General features: G+C 39.5%; 1 protein-coding gene across 1 annotated transcript; it reads left to right on the top strand.

Moving 5' to 3' along the window:
• The first annotated feature begins 6,378 nt into the window (after positions 1-6,378).
• fam131c (family with sequence similarity 131 member C) lies at positions 6,379-19,232 on the top strand. Its single transcript, XM_042409909.1, has 6 exons — positions 6,379-6,670; positions 8,410-8,474; positions 10,665-10,749; positions 15,918-16,151; positions 16,424-16,513; positions 18,539-19,232. The coding sequence occupies exons 1-6, from the start codon at positions 6,640-6,642 to the stop codon at positions 18,805-18,807; spliced, it is 774 nt and encodes a 257-aa protein (XP_042265843.1). The 5' UTR covers positions 6,379-6,639; the 3' UTR covers positions 18,808-19,232.
• The last annotated feature ends 2,029 nt before the right edge of the window (positions 19,233-21,261 follow it).

Raw genomic sequence — 21,261 nt, 5'->3', positions numbered from 1 at the left:
TGTGAAGTTCACTTTTACCTTTTAACTGCATGGGTGGTATATCCTGTACTTATATGCCTTAGACCACATTAGATTATTATTATCAAAAGAAGAACCGAGCCCCAAATGTTGATATAAAATTTCAAAACTTCCATAAAGAAAAAAGAAAACACTAGAGGCGCCGTGCCATTATTCTATTTCACTCAGAAGAATGTGTCTCTCTTGGCGACTTTATAGCTCCTCTTTTTTCTGCAAAGCTATTCTTTGTCTCAGCGCCCCCCTCTTAATTTCCGCCTGTCTGCATATGTTTTAGAGGCCATTAATCGTCCCCTGCAGAACATGCACCCCAGCAGATAATTACGGTCATTAAACCAATTAGGGAGCACATGGAGGGGAGGTTTCTGTCAGGCCCCGAGGCCTCCCACTCCTGTTCTTCACTAGCAGGACGGCTGAGGTGGTCCACTGAAAACTCTGGCAAAGCCTAAAAAAAAAAAAAAAAGGGGAGTGAATTACTTCAGCCCGGCTCTGGATTAATGCAATTTCCTGTTGGTGTAGCCTTGAGAGACCTTGCCAATTTTGCCGCAGGCCAAGTAACCAGAGCCATTAGCCAGCAAAAGTCCTTCCCATTTTCACATCCTTTGTGCGGGGTGAAGCAGCCATTTAGGTTGGTGTCATCAAAATATATTTTGCTCAAAGCTTAGAGGACTATTTTGGTGCAGAACAGAAAATGAGAGAAGGAGATCAAAAGTGGCAGGAAAGGGAGGGAAGAGTGGTCAATCTGCAGACAGTGGTTTTCAACATGCTTAGTCTATCATGTGATTCTAGAGCTAATATTATGGTTTCATTGTGCTTACCACAGTGGGAGTTCTGGCAGAATGAGACCGTAACACCATGGATACAACTGTGATTACTTACTTATTGAGACAAATGCAACAGAGCCTTACAGTCACTGTCCACATGTGCAGGCAAGCCACAGAAAGTGCCTCACACTTCCTCAGACAGTCTCATATGGTTAGGCATGTTGGACGACAAACTGTCCTCCCTTGTTTCAATGAGGTATTTCCCAGCATTCTTCATGTTGTGCTTGGCACACGTGTGTTTCTGAGCTCTGCAAACATAGCAAAACTTAAAGCCAGCGAGGAACAAGGAGCTCCATACAGGTTTTCTCTGCTGACTTATGAATGACACGTAAAAGTGAAATACAGATCTTGTAATGACTCCAAAGTACATAAACAAAGAAAAACACATCAAATCCTGCAGGTTGAAGCTAAGATCATTACAAGCACATTACAGACCAAACAGGTCTCAAGCCATTCACTTTTAGTCATATATTAATAATGTGAGCTTTATTCATGTAAGTGGAGTCTCAGAAGTTAGAAAATGTGGATCAAGGAGAGAGAACAAGGAATGTGAAATGAGAAAATTAGGAATTGAGGAGCTTTTCCCTGCTTCTACTGTTGAGGTACCCTTGAACAGGGTAATTTAAAGAGGCTATCATTTGTATGTGTGTCCTTTTATTATACTATTTTAGCAGATTTAAATTTTCTTAGACAATGTCAAACAGATTTTTCAGTTTGTTAAAAGAAATAGTTTGACATTTTGGGAAATAGGTTGACTAATGACAAGATTGATGCAACTGTCAGATACAGTAAATATGAAGCTTGAATCAGGAAATACTTGGCTTAGCTTACTGGAAGTAAGGGGAAACATCTGGGATTTTGTTACATTTGCTTCCAACTATTCCCTAAGTGTATTTCCCAAAATATGCTTTTATTTATTTGTTCTCTTTTTAGGGTTTAGAAATTCAGGTATAGTTCAAGTCTCCCGGGCCTCCCTGTAGCCCATTGGTTAAGATGTATACAACACACCTGCAGTGTCCGCAGTTCAATTCCTTCAAAACCTTTGTCATACCATCATAGCCCTCTCTCTACCCATATTTCCTGTCTCTCTCTGCACTTTCAACGATCAAATAAAGGAAAAAAATGCAAAAATAATAACAATAATAATCTTGAAAAAATTCCATACCCATATTCAATTTGCTCAGATTGGATTTGTTAAACTCAGACACTAAAATTGAAGATTTAAAATTCTAACTTGATCATCTGGGCTACCAAAAAAAAAAAAAAAAGCACTCAGAAAGGAATCAATCAGATCTCTGTCCTCATGTAAAAATTTGTCAGTAATATGATCTGTCTAATCTGCCTAAAATATGAGAAGAAAAACTAGCTTCAGTAGTTCAGATGTTTAAGTTTCGATATTTCATCATGAATTTTGGTGCCTGAATTTAACTGAACCAATATGAGCAGCTTGATGTTTAGACCTGAATTTGACTGATTAAAGTTGAGCAACTTGAACATAGTTGAGTGGTTAGTGGTTAAATTTCACAATTAGCTTTTCAGTTACAACATTTAAATGAATAGCGGCATTATGACCACAATTTGCTCTCTCACTGAGGTGGCCACTTTATATAAACTGGGATAGCACTCCAAAAGCACTATAAGCACAAAACTCTCTGGCTTCAGTTTCCCATTTTATTTATAAGGCTTAATATTCACCAAAACAAGCCTTCATCAGAGCCTCATCAGGGCTGATTTTGTTATTGACTCTGCATGTGATCCTAAAACCTCAAGTAGAGCGACTGCAGCCAAACCATGTTGAGTTTTTATTTAAAACCTGATTTTTCTCTTAGCGGAGGACTGTATGAGGCAGATCCAAGTGTGAAATGTGGATCTGTGTGAATGTGAAGCAGGGTGGGTCTATAAAAAGCATGGTGGTCTGTTGGCTTGACCTTTTTTAAGGTTGTTTAAAGATATAACTCCAAGTTTTTTTTTTCCCCCATCTTTCCCACACTGACACAAACTGCAACGAAGGGAAGTGAAAGCTCAGCTAAAGTAGAATTATTACTCTTTTTGCAATTAATCATTGTAATCACACTTGGATTCCATCATGACTTAAAAGTATAAAATAAAAACACTGTTTCATGCAAAAAAATGTCAATATTTCATAATCATCCAGTGTTGAAAGGCATCCAATTCCAACTTTGCCTCAAGGGACCGCAGAAATGATTGTTGCTGAATGTCTGTGGCTTCCCAGTGAGGAGCATCACTGTGTTTGTGTGTATGTGGATGTTAAAACATTCCTCCTCCTCCCTCTGCTCTCTTCAACTACTGGGCAATAACCCATATTCACATCTAATTAAATTCAAGTTTTATTTTTGTTTTAAACAGAGTGGAGATTCAGCCACAGAAAAGGAACATAAGGAGGACACTTTTTGTGGCACTAGATGTAAGAACTGAACGCAGGGACACAAATAGGTTTATACCTCAGCTGGGGTTGAGACATGTTGAAGGACTGTCAGAACAGATGTGAAAATCGAACAGCTGAAGATTTGACTTCTCTGCTACATGCAAGGTGAGAGGCAGGAACTGGCCCTTGGGGGATTAGGGAAGACTTTCTCATGTTGGGCTGAATTATTGATACAACACTTTCCAAAGCACTTTCTCTGTAATCTTACAGACCTCCATGGTGGTCAAAGCAGCACCATGTTCATTGCTTGGTTTAACAAAACATGTACAAGTAGTTAACAGAAAGTACTCTGAAACAGAACACATGTAGAAGGTGATAACATTGCTGTCTGAGATGTACAATATAAGGTGCAGCATACAGTGGCTGCACTTTTACGTTTTTACCACAAGAGGTCAGACTGCTCCTAACCAGCTTTCACTCTCTGCCATGTAAAGTGTTGCAATATGAAGTTTTTATCAGCAACAATCTTGTCAGGGGTCATAAAAGATGTTCATTTGTTTGTTTAAGACGTGTAAGAATTCCTGGAGGAGGTACAAGGGTTACTTGAGCTTTCCCACATGTTACTTCAGAGTGTTCAGGGCTCCTGAAGTGTGTTCAGGGGTTCATGTGTTTCACGTTCAGTAGAGGGTTTTCCAGGGTTAGGATGTTCCAGATTTTATTTTGGATGTCCAGTGGTTCTTGGTGTGGTGCCTGTTTTTTTGTTTTTTTTGTTGTTTGTTTGTTTTCCAAGTTTTCTCCAGGGGAATCAGGGGATCTATAAGTGGCTTCTTTTGGTTAAAGGTGCTCCAGGGTTTCTACAATATTTTTTAGGGTTCTGTGAGGGAGTTTCAGTAGTCCCTGGTGGGTTTTGTAGCGTTTCTCTGTGTATTTCAAGGGGGGTTCCTCAACAAGGTTTTAGGGTTCGTTGAAGCTTTTTCAGGAGTTCTGAATCACAAATTGCCTCAAGGGACTCAAGAAAAATCCTCAGGGAGCCTGAAAACCTCATTAGAAGTCGCTCATGGAAATCATGGAAACACCTCCACAAACCCACTGACCCATGGAGCCCCCTGAAAGCAGCCGGGCACATTGTCACTGACCCCTGGAAAACTCTAATGGCATTTTAGGGGTCCTTGCTGAGGTCCCAGACTAATAAAATTTTATGCGCAGTCATGTCACTCAACAAAACAACCCTCAAGCAGGTTTCATTGTGACAGGATTTTAAGATATGGAGGGAAAGGGTCCATATTGTTAAATGGAGATCTACTTGTTCTTAACCCCCCCCCCCCCCCCCCCCCTCCCACCCCCCACCCCCAAAGATCTTTGTGGATGTAGCGATCGATAAATGGACCTTCAGTTCACCCTCCCTTTTACTGGTAGAGTACAGTTTCTAACCCTAAATCCAAACTTTTACTTGTTAAAGGTACAAGATAAATTCAGAACGGTCCATACAGCAATCTGTGTTTCTCATGCAATGTTAACATTGTTACGTGAGGCAAGTCTGCAGATAAACCTTTGTGTAAAAAAAAACACTCTCCCTCATGAGGCCCTTTTGTAATTTTGTAGATAGACTTTACATTTTACACTTGCAAGACATTAAGTCTCCACATCTTCTATCAAATATGTGCATTATTTGCAGGGTTGGTGGTCTGATCCACATGAGATGTCCTTGAGTAACATACTGAACCTCAAATTGATCCCGATGGCCAGGCCAGTGCGTTGTGTGTTTGTGTGTGTGTGTGTGTGTGTGTGTGTGTGTGTGTGTGTGTGTGTGTGTGTGTGATTGTACTACTAAGGTTGAAAAATGCTATATAAGTGCAGTCTATTCTGCATTTGCACTTGAAAAAGAAACATGTGTTGCAGAAATTTGACATTTGTCATATTTTCCATAAGATAAGATAAGTACTTCAAATAAGAGTACACTTCTTACAGTGATGCATTATTTTCATATTCTCTGTGTCCAGCTAGGTTACTGTAAATCTTGAAAGACAGCTTTTTCAAACCTCTTCAAAGAGAGGATAAACAAACAAAACACATCTCACAGCTGCTCCTAAAAAACAGAGATTTCTTTGAATGTTAAGATCAGTGCCTGGTGTTTTGTTAACTTTATCAGCACCATCCTCTCCTTGTCCATCACATCATGTTTCTGTGCCTCCTTCCTCAGACCAATTAATCGGGGAGAAAAGCTTCAAAAGTACGGAGTGGCTCGGTTGCTATGGGAACAGGATTCTCCCTACGATGGAGACAAGAGCACTGTTGCTGCGGGTGATGTCAGCGAAACCCTGGTTACATTATCCCAGCATCTGCACCACGAGGAGTCTGAGACAAAACAGGCGCAACAAGGGCCACGGAAGGAGTATTATGTCTGATTGTTTCCTTTCAGGTGTGTGTACTGTACGTGTGACACAGCTAATGAGGTCACAGGGGAGACGGCAGGCTATGTGTAGAGGTGTGAATGTGTGTGTTATCAGGTCCATATGTTTGAATTCTTCTAAACGCAAATCTGTGCGGACTAGAAATTGAAAAGATTCGGCTCAGAGCAGTGAGTTTGTGGAACAGACACATCATACTGTAAACAAGTCAACAACACATATATAATGTTGCTTATTTATCTCATCAATGGTGTAAAACCTTTCTAGAAGACCTTAAAAATATCAAAAACTTTTCATTTATTTTACAAATACTTACAATAATTGTAAGGGTGAATGAGTGTTATATTAGATAGATAGATGATTATATACTGTAACTTTAATATATAATAGAAGAATATAGGATATACAATGACAGTGCCAATGATACAATGCACATTCGTAGCAGCAGCATTAGTAATAGTATTGTTTACTGTCCAACAAGCAATGTTCTTGCAGAGATTAAAATAGAATTTGAATATTGCACATCATCAAACCCTCCATCCCCAGTGAGAGGAAGGATAGAGTGGGAGGAGAATAGAGAAGTAGAGGGGAGGGATTCAATAACGTCAGCAAACAGGCATTCATACTTTCTCCCCATTTTCCCCTCTCTCTCTCTCTCTCTCTCTCTCTCTCTCTCTCTCTGTCTCTCTCTCTCTCTCACTCTGTCTCTCTCTCTGTCTCTCTCCCTCTCGCTGTCCTCCCTCCCTACACTTTGTTTGTGTCGCTCTCTCACCTCTCTCCTCCTATACAGGGAAGTCATCCAATGCATCAGCCAACAGCTCATCCGGCACCCGCTCTTACTTTCCCCCTGCATCAGTTCCTCACTTCTCTCTGCTCCTCTGCTGACTGACACTTGTGCTACAGCTGCCGCCTCTCTCTCTCTTTTTCCTTCCTTCCTCTCTTTCACCCAAGTCCTCATCTTCAAGTCACCATGGTCAACAGATAACCGCCCGGCCGTCCTGAGACCATGGGTACCTGCCTTTGCAAAGGTCACAAAGGTCAGTGCCACCTGTTTGTGCGTCCACGTCCGTGTGTCTGATTGAGGGTCAGATCAACCTGCAGGAAGTGTTGACGACAGCCAGCAAACATTTGAGGAGCAGAACTGTTTCAGAAAGTTACATCATGTTTTCCAGGGATAGTTGTGTTTGTGAAAATCAAGTAAATCACAGCAAAAGTTTGAAATTTTTATCTTGTGGCCGGATACAGGCAGGACCGACTGACATCTCGACAGCAGAGACGGAGGGTAAAACCACCTGAAATACATTAACAGATGTGAATCCATCACAGGAATGATTAGCATGTACAACACAAACTCTGCAATGAATGCATTCATCCAAAAACGTATTTATTTTTGTCTACCCTCTTGCAGCTATTCTTGATCTGAGTGAATCTGTTGCTTTAGAAACAAGACTGGGGGGCAGGAGGTTGATGAGGGGGACTGTAAGGATCAGCGGAGGACAACAGTGGCTTTAGGATATGACAGCTCTATCCGAAGCTCATCTCCAACTTGTCGTGACTTGAAGATGTGACTTGGATTGCAATTTTTCTCTCTCATATTTGCCCTCTATCACTGTTTTCATGTGCTGTGGGTAGAAAATGGGTAGTGTTTGTTGCATCTCAAAAGCTCTCTGGCCTGTTTTAGGAAGAACAATCCAAATATCATAATAAGTTATATTAATAATCGAAATAAAAGTTGATTTGAAGAATACCAGCTTTCTGTGATACATTCGAGCAAGCTCTTGTTGATATTTTGACAGTAACATGACATTTAACATCATATCACATCGTACGTTTCAGTTATTTTCAGCTTGAAATCTGTGATGCAGTCTGAAAATATTTTTGTGGGACGGAGTCTGCTTTTGTTCAGGAAAGGTCCCTTTAAACAAGGTGGAAGGTATTGAGCGCAGCACTTTCAAGCTGGGAAAAAAGAGGGAAGGCAGCTGTGAAGCTACAGACAAACAGATAAGAGAGCAGCGGGAGTGTGTAGCTATGTGTGTGTGTGTGTGTGTGTGTATGTATGTGTGTGAGTCGGTGAGGGATTTAACCCCACAAAAGACAGAAATTGACTCAGGAATCATCATAGGGTTTCTTGACCTGCTAATAGCATCTGATGAGGCCAGAGACCAGATACATCCCCATGCACCAGTCTGTGTATTTGCATATATATGTGTGTGTGTGTGTGTGTGTGTGTGAGTGTGTGTGTGTGCATGTGTGACTTAAGTAAATGGAAGGGTATCATTCCTGTTGATGTAGAATTTCCATAGCAACAGCCAACTGCCTTGATGAAACCTCGCAGGGGAAACCCCAAGCATGTGCTTGTATTCCTGTGTGTGTGTGTGTGTGTGTGTGTGTGTGTGTGTGTGTGTGTGTGTGTGTGTGTGTGTGACCTTTCTAATAATGTTAATTCTCCATTGCTTTGACCTGCACTTCATTTCCTCTTGTCATTCATATGAGCCTCATCACCATCAATTAGAAAGCAAATAGGCAGTGTGTGGGCCAGTGCCAAAGAGGCCCCCATTTAAATGACTGTATATGGATTCAACACGCTCTCTCTCCCTGTCTCTCATCCATTATATATGAGCCTCGCTCGACCCCTGACCTTTAGAGACGACTGGGTTTTCGCTTTAAAGACCACGGCCCCTGCCTAGAAACACACATACACACCAACACGCACAAAACAAACCAACACACCTGCACATTCAATCTAACATCAGCGTTTGTGTTTGATTCCCAACAGAGCTCCACCATCCCATGACAGTACTGCAGGAACAGACTGAGGAGGGTCAGCCATCCTCTGTCAAGGTGAATAAAATCCCTCATCTTCCTCCTGTAAGCAACATGTATTTGACTTTTAAGGTGTTGGTTCACCAGGATTACAATAATGGAACTACTTTCTTCCACAGAAGTAGTCCCTAAAAACTGTTGACAGTGTGTTCTGTGGATTATCCAGAGTAATGGGGAGACTGTTTCTGGAAAGACGTAGAATTTCTTAAATTTATAAATTCAAAGCTGTAAGCTGTAAATTGTACTGAAGTAGGGGTAGCAATCTTAAAGACAGACATCTCAAAATCTTTGTAAAAAAAAAACAAAACTATGTGCATGTCTAATTAGAAACAAGCTTTTTTGTGATGTGGGTGAATAAAACCTTTTAACATTTGTGTGAATAAGAGTGAAATAAGCAAAATGGTTCATAATGGTTGTCATTACCTGATTGTTTGAAAATGTTCTGGATTTCTTTTAACACAACACAGCATGGCTTGGATTTAGCTTGTAATTTAATTATCGCTCTGTGATTTGTTCATTACAGAGTGAGATAAATGTTGCTGTAAGCAGGAACATCGACTCCATTTTACAGTTAATCTCTTTCACACATAAGCTGTTCAGTCTGCTTCTCAGTCAGGCTCCATCACGCTCTCCACGAAGGCTTCTGGAGTCACATTACATGCTGGTTTTAACAAGATGATAATAAACTGGAAGCTTTTTCTATATTTGTGTGTTGTGAATATCAACATCTGCTATTAAAATTAATTTCACCAGCACAAATTCTCAAATATGAAAATATTGTAAGAAAGGCTGGAATTAGACATTTAACCTCGCATAGCCTATTTCAGGTAGAATTAGTGTATTTTTTACTCTTTTGACTTGTGTTTGATATCAGTCGTTTTTACTCTGTTTTGCTACAGCTAATGTTATCCAGCTACATAGTAGCCTTCACATTTTTAGTGAATCATTAGAAATGAGTCAAATGTATAAGCCGACAACACTTGTATCAAAGATAAGTAGAAAAAAGATTAACTAGCTTTATATACAAAACAATTACAGTTTTTGTTTTGTATTAAGCAGGTTGATATCTAGCTACTTTTAGCTAGTGTTGCTGGCTAGCTGGACAGCGACTAGCAAAAGAAACATGGAACATATTATACACTGAAAAACTGTGTTATCAAAGAGTTTTACTAAAACTGGCCTCTAGTTGTACTCTTTTTCACACCTAGTGTATGACCACTGGGTGAATTACATTTACACCCAGCCTTTTTATAACTTTTTTATATGCCTATTAGCTATCAACTTTTAAAGCATTAAATCAAATAAATGTGCCAAACAATGTTTTACCCAGACTATTTAATGATACATGTAAGATATAATTATATTAAATAACAACTGTAAAACATTCATGGAAGTTTTTGAAATTGATTTTGTTTAGTAAAGAGGCAGTTTTACAGATGGAAGGACGGAGTAATGTCATAGATCTCCTTGGTTTTGCAGTGATTTTGCTAATTTTACATTCAAGTGACTTTTATGCAAAACTTTGTCTGTAAAACTTAATTTGGACTGCACTCCAACAGTTTTTGGAATTGGAGTCATGCCTCATACACTAATGTCTAATCTTATACTCATTTGTATTCTCATTTTGCCTGCACCATCTTCTAAAAAGCTCTCAGATCAAGAACACTAAACCAATCAAGAAAGTGCAGCTTCTCTTTCCATGTTGAGTGCAGCTACTTTAATGTAAACACTATAAGGGTTTGAATTTAAAATAATCTCCTTTGATTGCAGTTCATTCAGGCTGGGCGTGAAGGCTGCAGGGTTTCCATACGTGTTGGCGGTTATTGTCATTATTACCATTTTTCCCTAGAAAGAAAAAAGTGGGAAATATGTGGGTTGAGTAATCACACTTAGGCTGTGATTACCAGAGGAGGATGTATGCAAATGTTCTTATGTGTGTGTCTTTGTATGCACAGTATATGAGTGAATGTTGTTTTGTCATAACCTTATAAATCTGCTCCTGGTGATTTGTACGGTTCAAAACTTCATTTACAGGATTAAAATGAGAAAAAAAGTGTTTTAGACATATAAACCCATTCATAACCCAGAGGATATGTCAGAAATGCAAATAGACAAGCTAAAATTGAGCATTTTTCTTAGTTCCCACAGGTAATATAAACTTTTCACCTTAAAGATACTCTCCTACTTCATGTGCATCATATTGTGCAGGATGGCCAGACTCCCTCCAACGGCAATGTGGCAGACAAAACCAACCGCTACGACATTGGCGAGCTGGCCACCTCCTCTCTGATTGGTGAGATTGACTGGACACACAAACACACTCTCTCTCACACACACACACACACACACACACACACACACACACACACACACACACACACACACACACAGGTTTAGTTCATGTTGTGTTTCATTGTGAATCAAACATATGAGACTGGGAAAAGAGCAAGCTGGGAAATTGCATTAGTAACCATGGGAGGTCAGTAATGTCATTTCCCTTTCTCTCTCTCTCACACACACATGCAGTAACACCAATACACCCACATGGACACAAATAATCAAGGCACAAGTACACAGATATTTTCTTTTCTCCATTTAAATTTAGTCTCCACCTGTGACTCAGGCTTCCTCCTGTCTTCATGCCTACTCTTTTCACCCCTTTCCTTTCTCCATCCTGTGTCTGTCTGCCTCATCTAGACTGCTTCCCTGCCTCAGGAGGTTAATCATCTGAGTTAATGTGTTATGCCTTGCTGAACTTTCCCCAGTGAAGCTCTTTTATTACCCTGACAGTATAATTATGAAGGCCATGAAAATCTCATGAATATGTTAGATAAATACAGACATTCAGGCAGATGGCAAAGAGGCTGACACCTGCTCTGGGAGTGACAGAACCAACCCAGGAAAAAAAGGAGGGGAAAAAAGCTTTTTTAATATTTACTTAGTCTTAATCACTTGTCAGTCATCACTTAAATTGGCAAAGTGAGTTCTGGAGACTTGGACAGTCACAAAATGCTGCTGACAACCTAACTGCTCAAATCAGATCACACTGTGGAAACTCAAATATTATTGTACAAATATAATTATATGTAGAAAAATAGCATGCAGATATTATTGCTGCTTTTTTTCTTCCTGTATAATTATGTTTGATAGATTTTCAGGCTGATGTGATTCTATTAACTAGCGGCTCCTAGAAACTGAAATGATCATCACATCCCACAAATGCATTAGTGTTGGACCAAACAAATGAAATAATGACAGCTTTGCTGTTCTTACAGCACAGTAGTGGGACTAAACATGTAATGACATATAAATTAGTCTTGAGGGTGGCGCTACAGGGTAATAACAGGGTCATTAAAATCTAAGAGGTTTATCATAAATGTATTTATTCATACAATGAAAAGTAAAAACATTAATCCTCTGGGGATCATGATTGTCCATAGAAGAGGATATTTTCTGTGTGTAAGCAGAAACTCTGGCCTGATGGTGGCACTAGAGGAAAATTTAGGTTCTGGGGACCATAAATATCAAGATAGTCACCTATCCAGTAGTTGTTGAGATATGTAGTTATGGATCTATTTTTTTAAAGTGTTGCATGGACGGACAGACTGATTGACCAATCAAATTCCACAAAAATGTGTTCATGTTGGGTTTTTTCAATGCTAGCAGGCTCAGCATGCCAATGTCAGTCTGTCAGTTGGTCATTAGTTCAATCCATCACTTTGGTCCAGATTGAAATGACTGAAATGTCTCAACAACCAATAGATTGATTGCCATGAAATTTTCTACAGACATTCATGGTCCCCAAGGATGAAGCTTATTGACTCTGGTCATCCCCTGACTTTTCACCGGGAACCATCATCTGGTCAAATTATTTTTTTTAAGGCTAAATACATGAACTTGGTAGACAATTTACCTGTCATCAGCAGCATTGTCTTTGTGAGCATGTTACTGTAGCCTGCTGACACTAACATTTAGCTATAGTAACATCTACACAGGCTGCATAGAAAAGGCACCATGTTAGCAGCAGCAGCAACTTCAGTAAAGAGTCATTGTCTACACAGGATGCATCCAGGCCCAGCAATGAGTGTAGGTCACCTGTGTTTTGACAGCACCCAGAGTCCAACATACAATCACTGTACTTACATGCACAAAGCAGAGGAACATACAAGCATAAAAATATGCTTTGGGTTGTGGTTATGCATGTAAAGCATGAGCATGTATGTGGCCTGCATGCTGTATTGATGAAAACAGAAGTGTATCTGTTCCGTCAGACGTGCAAGATGGACAACTGAAAAACATGGTTGAAACTCCTCCATGTAACAGCACTGTTTCATGTTTAACGGCGGTGTCTTACAGATGTCTTGCCATATTCACATAAATAAACACTTGGAAATCAAACTAACCACACTTTTTGGAATTATCAGAGAAAACAAATGACTCTTTCTGAGATTATTATCTCTTAAAGTCCCACATTGTTTAAATCCTAATTGCTTTTTTCACCATAGTCACCATGCAGCTGTGGTTATTTTTATTGTTTTGGTCAACCACTACTTGAAATCAACACAAGTTTCTTGCCAACAGGCGAATTAAAACACTTAGCCTATCAATTTCACCCCTTTCAGGATGTGATTAAATGTGATTTTCTTGAATTATTCCCACGTTGGCTCGTAAATAGCAAAGAGGGAGCAGAGTCACGCTTCACATAATGCAATATATGTCTGGTTTTAATAGAATTACTTATTCCTGGCTGACCCTTTGTTTACTGTGAACAACATTCTCAAACAAGTCTGAGAAATTCAATCATTTCTTACAGCGAACAGAGAAACTCGAGTGTGTTGACAAGCTTTTTGCTTGAACTTTTGAACCCATTCATCACCTGCCATATATGATTATTTAACTGCCATTTACTCTTTCAATCAGAATTCTTGTGATGAATAGTACCAACATATATCCACAATAATTATCTTCAATTAATAATAGCCATTCATTTCTTACAATTTTTCTGCAGCTTCTACTTTTGTGTCATATAGCTACAGCATGTCTATAATGGAAATTGTGTTTTTTTTTTTTTTTTACCAAAAACGATTTGGTTTCCAGAGTTTCACACACACCTCTATCAAAACAGGATGCTTGGGATTCATTAACAAAGCTGCATTATTATTCATGATTCCCTTCACTGATTGATAAAGCTAATATAATCCATAATCTTAATATTTTATATTATCAATAGATCAGAGGACTGTGTGTAATTTGAAAGGGGTCACTTGTAGTGATTTCACCCAACTCAGCAGTTCTCAGCTCAATGGAGAGTTTTAGTGTCTTTCAACTCACTGTTTTGATTTCACTGCCTGCAACATTACTTTTGGTTCGGTCTCACTGCTCTTATCAGCAATGTTTTCAGGCACAGCAGGCAGCTGTTTCCAGCAAGCTCTGATAAACATCTGCACACTACCTGCCCAAATAACAGAGGCGTCAGATCAGAAAACACTTCATATTTGTGGTTTGGCAGTGTGTGCGCCAAGAACGTATTTTATCATTTAATTTGTAAAATTTCACCCTATCATCTTTATAAGGTGATAATATGTCAGTGTTGTGGTTACAGCTTGTTTCCACTGTGTCTAAGTGAAAATCATTTAACTCAGGGTTAAGCATTATGCTACTATCTAATGAAAATGTTTTAGTTTTCCCACAAACTTGTATGCCAAACTATTCTCAGATGGAAAAAACCCCACAATGAATCCAACCATTTATAGTCAGATATAAAAAACCCATTTATATATGGTTTATGTTGGAAGAGTATCAGGCCTGCATAGAAACATAGTAGCACAGTAGATTAGTCTGTAGCCCCAAACACCCAAAAGTGTCTTAAATACTGTTTATTAGCTGCACTATACTACAAATCATTTCTAGCTTTATATGATTTGGTCACTTTCAAGATTCAAGAAGAATAAAAGGTATAAAAAGCAATAAATATAAAAACTGAATATAAATAGCAATAAAAGATATAAAAAGCAATAAAAGGTACATACAATCATTACTCAGATATTGCACAGATGGTTCGATTGCACTGTGTGTGTGTGTGTGTGTGTGTGTGTGTGTGTGTGTGTGTGTGTGTGTGTGTGTGTGTGTGTGTGTGTGTGTGTTATTTATTAAGGAGTCTTATGTCCTGAGGGAAAAAGCTGTTCCTCAGTGTGCTGGTGCATGACTCGCACACAGCTGTGTGAACAGTAAGCCCAAAATATCCCATTTGAAAAACAAATGGGATTTTCCTGCTGTGTGCATATTACTTAAATAGATGCACACATAGCCTCCTCACCAGTGACGGTAGTTAGCCGGAGCAGAGCCTCATAACAGAGTCGTCACAGTGTGAACGCAGGGTGAGGCAGCGGTGGGTGTCACAGTGCACAGCAAAAGACAAAGAAGAGTCTCTAGGTGTTGGGCTCAGATGAAAATAACACATCGTGATGTTTTTCTCAGTTTCAATTAGCCCAGGCTGCCAGCTCTCTTGGCACACTTCTCTTATTCAACTGTATATCTATTTCTCACTTTGAAATCTGCTTTCCTCCTCTTCTGCTTCTTACTTTTCTCATTTCCAAGCTTGTTACCCTATTCACCTTTCTTACTGATCTTGACATTTTTCTGCTTTTTTTCCCCCTATAGTTTCTTACCTTAACCTTTCTTCCTCTTTGTCTTTTTCCACCTCTGCCTTTTCAACCTTTCCTTTTTTGTCCCTTCACATCTGTTTAATTTTCCTCTTCTGAAAATTGTTTCCTCGAGCCACTGTCACTTCAACTCTTCATTTTTAAAGACCTGTCTACCCTTGTCTCTTTTGATTAAAAGAAATGATGACTTCTTTGTAGTTTTGGCCATCATTTCTCTGGGTTATTAATAACATTTTTCTGTTGAGATACAGGGACCCAGCACCTCTATTAGATACTGCTATAAGTCCATTTGGGGAAAGCATACAGTACTGTAGCAGTTTTATGAAATGTACAATATTCTTCAAAATTGTCTTGGGTGCTGTTACAATCTGGTTCTCAATCCTCTCCAATTTGTTTTTATGGAGCTCTACATCAGAAGGCAGCAGCAGGTCATGGTTCAGGTTATGCAAATCAGGGGTACATGCTCGCCTTTCAAGTATGAATTATGCAAAAAAATATGGGAAATCTTCTTGGATATAATCATCTCACGATTCTTCTCCTTCTCTTGGTCTCCTTTTTCCATTTCCACATCCCTGTTCCTAACTGTTGCATTTATTCACCCTTCTCTTCCTTTCGATCAGTGCTTCACTCTACTGTACAACCTTACATATAGCCCATAACTTTATCTTTTCTTCACATTATCTCCTCCTTTCCTCTGCTACAACATTACAACACTGTATATCCCATCTTGTCAGCCAGGTTACCTTTTATCTAATCCACTTAATCAAGATGTATCCTTCCTTCTCCTCACCTTATTTAGGTCTGGTGGCCACGATAAAGGAGCACATCACCAAGCCAACAGCAATGGCCCAGGGGCGAGTTGCTCACCTGATTGAATGGAAGGGTTGGGGAGGAGGTGGCGAGGCCAGAGGAGGTGGGGGCAGTTGGAGTAAAGGAGGTGGAGGCTGGGGGGGGATGGGGGCCGAGCTGCAGGAGGATGAACAATTTTACTCCCAAATGACGGATGAGATTAAGGAAGCTCGCTTCGCTGCAGGTGAGACAGACGGATGAATTTAATTCATGAAAAACAAGATGTGGTCAGTGGAGATGAAGTGACGCTGAGATCCCTCTGGGCATTTTGTTTTTGTTCGATTGGCTTGTGCAGGAGGGACCATCTACAGAAATCAATAGACCTTAAGATGTCCTATGACAGTGACTCAAATCTACTGCACTTATTCAATTTCCCTTTGTGATGCTAAAAAAACAACAACAGGGGGTTTCAAGAAAAGCAATATAAAATGTGTTGGTGTGGCTTTTGTTCCTCAGGCGTAGCAGAGCAGTTTGCCCTGGCTGAGGCAGCCATGAATGTGTGGTCCATGAACGACAACTTAGAGCAGCCTTCCACCAGCTTGCAAGGTTTGTCACAAAAAAAGGATCATCTGTGTGTCACTGGAGCTTGTTTTTTTTGTCTAAAATTTCTCTTTTATTTCAATTTTAAATTTCTCTAAGGGGTCTAGTGCAAACCTTGTAAATCTCCCTGTGTCTGAATCCAAGTGAACCAAAAAAAAACAACAAAAAAACAAGGTAATACCAAAAACATTTCCACTACAATATAATAATAACCACGGTTTAGCTGATTATAATGTCTTTATTTTACCCAAAAGTCTTTGCAATGAAATTTTGTAGACATTTATAGTCCCCAGATGATTAATCCTATCAACTTCACAGCATAAATGCAGCTGAAGCTGACAGAGCACAGCGTAGACTGGTGAAAGTTGAGCCTCAACTTAGAGCTGAGCCTAACAAACGGAGTCTGATGTCCTCAAAAGGCCACCGTACAAAAGAAATACTCTTGATTTAGCAACATGTGATTTTCTTTGATGCCACTCTCAGGTCTTTACAGCCTTTTCTCCAATAGTGGTAAGGATCTGAGCATAGCAAAACTGACCATTTCTCATACAGCCAACAATTTTGTTTTCTGGTGCGATGATAATTACAGCATTACAGGGCATCTAGCCTGACTATAGAGTTTTAGTTTTGTTTTCAAATTGCTGTCCAGTGCACAAAGCACTTACTGGCACGTCTGTTTTGCCCACATGATTACCCATACTCATTATTGTGTACCACTATCGCTTCGTGAACGCCAGTACGCACAAGTCTTTGGCTTAAAACTAAATATATAATCAATCCAAAATGTAAACTGCGGTAGAAATGTCCAAATATACCAAAAGACACACACACAATACGAACTACAGAAGAATCTGACAGAAGAAGACTGTTAAAATATCTCCATTGAAATTAGCTGCAACTGCCTTTATTATAAACTTGCTTGCTGCGACATAAATCAATAACCAATGCTACAAGTCATACTACTGCTGGTGACCCTTTCATGATCACACAACATATTTCAAGATGATTCATTTGTGTCACTGTTAGAAACAAGCCCTGACATTATGGTTGCCTTCAGTAACAGTCTTTTTTTAAATTTAATTTTCTATTTGATCACATTTTTATATTAGTTTTGCTGCAAGTATGTCTACTTTCAGTATTATATTTGTGTAAATAGAACTACTAGATTAAAATTTGAATCCTTTATCCATATATTGTACATTTAAGTTCAAATGTATTTTATTATTTCACATATAATGACTTGCACATACACCCAGTATAAATGTATATGTATTTTTAAATAGAAATAGGTTCACATGGGATGTACAGTCATATGCTATAGAGCATACCATGCAGCAGCTGGTTCAGAAAACTGGTACCTTTAGTGTTCCAGTTTAAAGGGGACATATTATGCGTATTTCCAAGTCTATATTTATATTCTGGGGCTCTGCTGGAATATCTTTGCATGATTTACAGTTAAAAAAAACAGCCCCTCAGTTCAGCCTCTGTCTGAAACAGAACATTTTAGCTCCTGTCTCTTTAAGACCCCCTTCCCGAGGAGCTCACTCTGTTCTGATTGGCCAGCTCTTTGAAGCTGCTGAAGGCTATGTCAACAAACTATGAAAAAAACTATAGTAGTAGGATTTAATTTAGTTTTCTTGTGCTTTACTCAAATACATCTGCGCATGCTCAAGCCAAAATCCAATCTGAAATATGGGAGTGGACAGCACAAACAACACATGGAAAAACCTTAGCAACAGCCTTAGCAACAAAGGCTATGAACAGACGATCGTTTGTGGGCATGCGCGACAAGCCAGTATCAGCTCGTCGGCAAGGTAGAAAAAAGTGTCTAAAGTGCATCTGTAGTATTTCTATAATATATATATATGTGTGTGTGTGTGTATGTGTGTGTGTGTTTGTGTGTGTGTAAAAAGAAAAGTGCTCCAGTTTCTAAAGTCTCTTCAACCTGAGAGAACCCAGCTGTCACTGTTCAAACCATGTGTGTTTTCAAAAAGCAACCATTTGACTGATTATTTTATCATCACTCCGCAGCACAAAGCCACTTCCTGTCTCAGTTCCTGCTGGATGGTGGAAGCGTCGGAGTTCCCCAGCACCTGTACAGTATCCACGCCCAGACATATGGTGACAGCAGGGTGACCAGCCTGGTCCTCCCACCACCTGCGGACTCCATTTCCCAGACATCCAATGCTCAGCTGCAAAGAGATCGTCCCTTTGAGGACAGAAACACTGTGACTACAGAGGCTGCTGTCCGACATGTAGACAGCAGCTCGCTATCCGAGGATGATGTTTTTTATAACTAGGCTTAATGGAAAAAACAAGCCAACAATCTTGATGGCAATCTCTAAGAAGAGCCTGAGTGAGAAGACTCGGGTCTCAACGACCAACAAAGACTGACACAGACAATCTGCGAGATATCTCAAGAGGCAATTCCTCAAATGGCTTGTCTGGAAAGTTTGAACAGCCTGGTCTTCAGATACAAAGACTGGCAGACTCCAAGTTGCATTTTCTCCTTGGTTACGGCATATACTTTTATGAATGTACATAGTTCCACATTGCATTTTAATTTTTTATTCAATGTACATCAAACACTTTCATATTATATGTAGAACTTAACTGTGAAGGGTCAAACAATTCTGGTGCAAATATCTTGGTATAAAATATTGATTTTCTTATATGCTGTACAAGGTTGTCCAATTCTGTTTTTGATCCTTTTTTATTTTATATTTATGGATTAAAAGAATGAAATCTGTCAGTGAAGATGAATTTGGTTAAGGGGTGATAATGTGCAGTCCAACCAAAAGCTGTCTGAGCAGAGTAAATATCACCAAAGAAACTGAAAATGTGTCTCCTTTGAGATTTTTCATCTAAAAGCAAAGAGAAGAAGTCTAGCGGAGAGAGAGTGTTCACCCAATTATCCCAACTATGATTAGCTATTATTCGCACTTTTCTATCTGAGAGCGATGTGTGCAAGGGAGCGGTGCAGAGAAAAGATGAGAGTAGGAAAACAGAAAGGGAGAAGGACACAGAACCTGTAAGTGTGCATGTAGTGTGTGCTCCTGCATGTATGTCAGCATGGCTGTGTGTTTGAGAGCAAGAGATGGTTGGGGAATGGAGGTGTTAGTGTTACCTGTCATGGCCATCTTTTAGCACAGGTTTACATAGAGTGAGGCTGTGCTATGTGGTGCATCACTGATCTTCCCCCCTTTTGTTATCTCACGCAACTCTGAAGGGTGTTGAGTTGAGGCGGCAACAACAGAACAAAAGACTGTGCATGGCTGGTATGATCATATCCATCATGAATCAAAACTCTTCAGCAGAACAGTCTACTGATTTTACTTTTAATTAGTGCTACAGTGTAGTTGCTCTGAGAAAGAAAAGTGACACAGTAGAAGAGTGCAAGATATTGTTAAATAACACAGATACACATTGTTGCTGACAAGCTTAAAGTTATTGCATTGATTAGTCCGGAGATACTGTAGATACATAAAGGAAGAACGATTGTGTAATCAAAAACAGTATAGTACCTGAAGAGTCTGGAAACAACAGGAAGCCAGCAACTAAACAGGGGCCACGACAGCTTTTCCGAAGTCGTGTTGCATGAGTTACTCAAATTTAACATCAGTCATCTCCTGACATAATATTCTTAAATGAATGAAGCCCTAAGTGCCATTTATCAACTTGAAGAATTCCCTAAAGCAGTGGTTTCCGAAGTGTGGTCCCAAAGTTTTTAATATTCAATTTTGTAATTAAGTTTGAAATTACCATAAAATATTTATGATTAAATATTAACATTTTAAAAAGTAATCAGAACTAATAAAACAAAGCAATTATAACTTATTCTTCATTTATCTGACCTATTTTTTATCCAGAAGGTATTTTAAAGCTTGTTATTGGCAGGGAATTGTAATTGATTGATTAATTAATTAATCATTGGCAGGGAAAGAGTTAAAATGGAGCAGTGGCTATCAGGTGACAAAAGGAAAGCTGTTCATGGAGAATCAACCTCAACAAGCGGATCATCACAAGATCAAAATAAAACCATGAAAACAAAAAGAAGGATTCATAGAAAGTACTCAAGTGAGTACCCATCGCTGGGATTTACCAGAGGATAATCCCCTGCCTGTCTGTATGCTCAGAGGTGCTAGCAAACGAGGTCCTGAAACCATGCAAGCAAGGCCGCCATCTAGAAACTAAACATTAACAATATTCATCAGAGCCTAGAGATTTTTTTTAAAACAAGCTGAGAGAGTATCTGAGCCATAGGAAAGCAATTGAATCCACGAGTGTCACTGGGAGTGACAACGCCAGGGCAGCGGAGGTGTCCTACTGAGCAGCAAAGCTGATTGCAAAAACATTTGGGTTGTGCTACAACCTGGTTTTACGAAGTTTGTACTAATGCCTTTTGCTGTCTCCAGGCAGCATCCACTGAATAAAGCAATAGCCCTTTCCACTCAACCAAGTCTGCCCTTGGCCATGACAGGCTTTGATTGGGCCCTGCGGGCCTATGTCACTAAGCCTGCCTAGCAATATATATACTATCACAGACTGTACAAATTCCCCTAGTACCCAGAATTCAGTTCCTGAACGGGTGTCAGTGAGGCCTGACTGTACACTCGACTGAAACTCCAATTCTCATTCGTAAAACCAGGGTTTTAGCACAACGCAAACGTTCTACCTCATTTCGAATTTGAGTTGGTATTAACGCCATATGTATACTCCCAACCCTTGCTGACACAAAAGGTTAGGACCACTGG

The sequence above is a fragment of the Thunnus maccoyii genome, chromosome 4 (genome assembly GCF_910596095.1).
Source record: "Thunnus maccoyii chromosome 4, fThuMac1.1, whole genome shotgun sequence".
Lineage (NCBI taxonomy): Eukaryota > Metazoa > Chordata > Actinopteri > Scombriformes > Scombridae > Thunnus > Thunnus maccoyii.
Note: the sequence above shows the minus strand (reverse complement) of the source record. Positions and strands in the feature narration are given on the sequence as shown.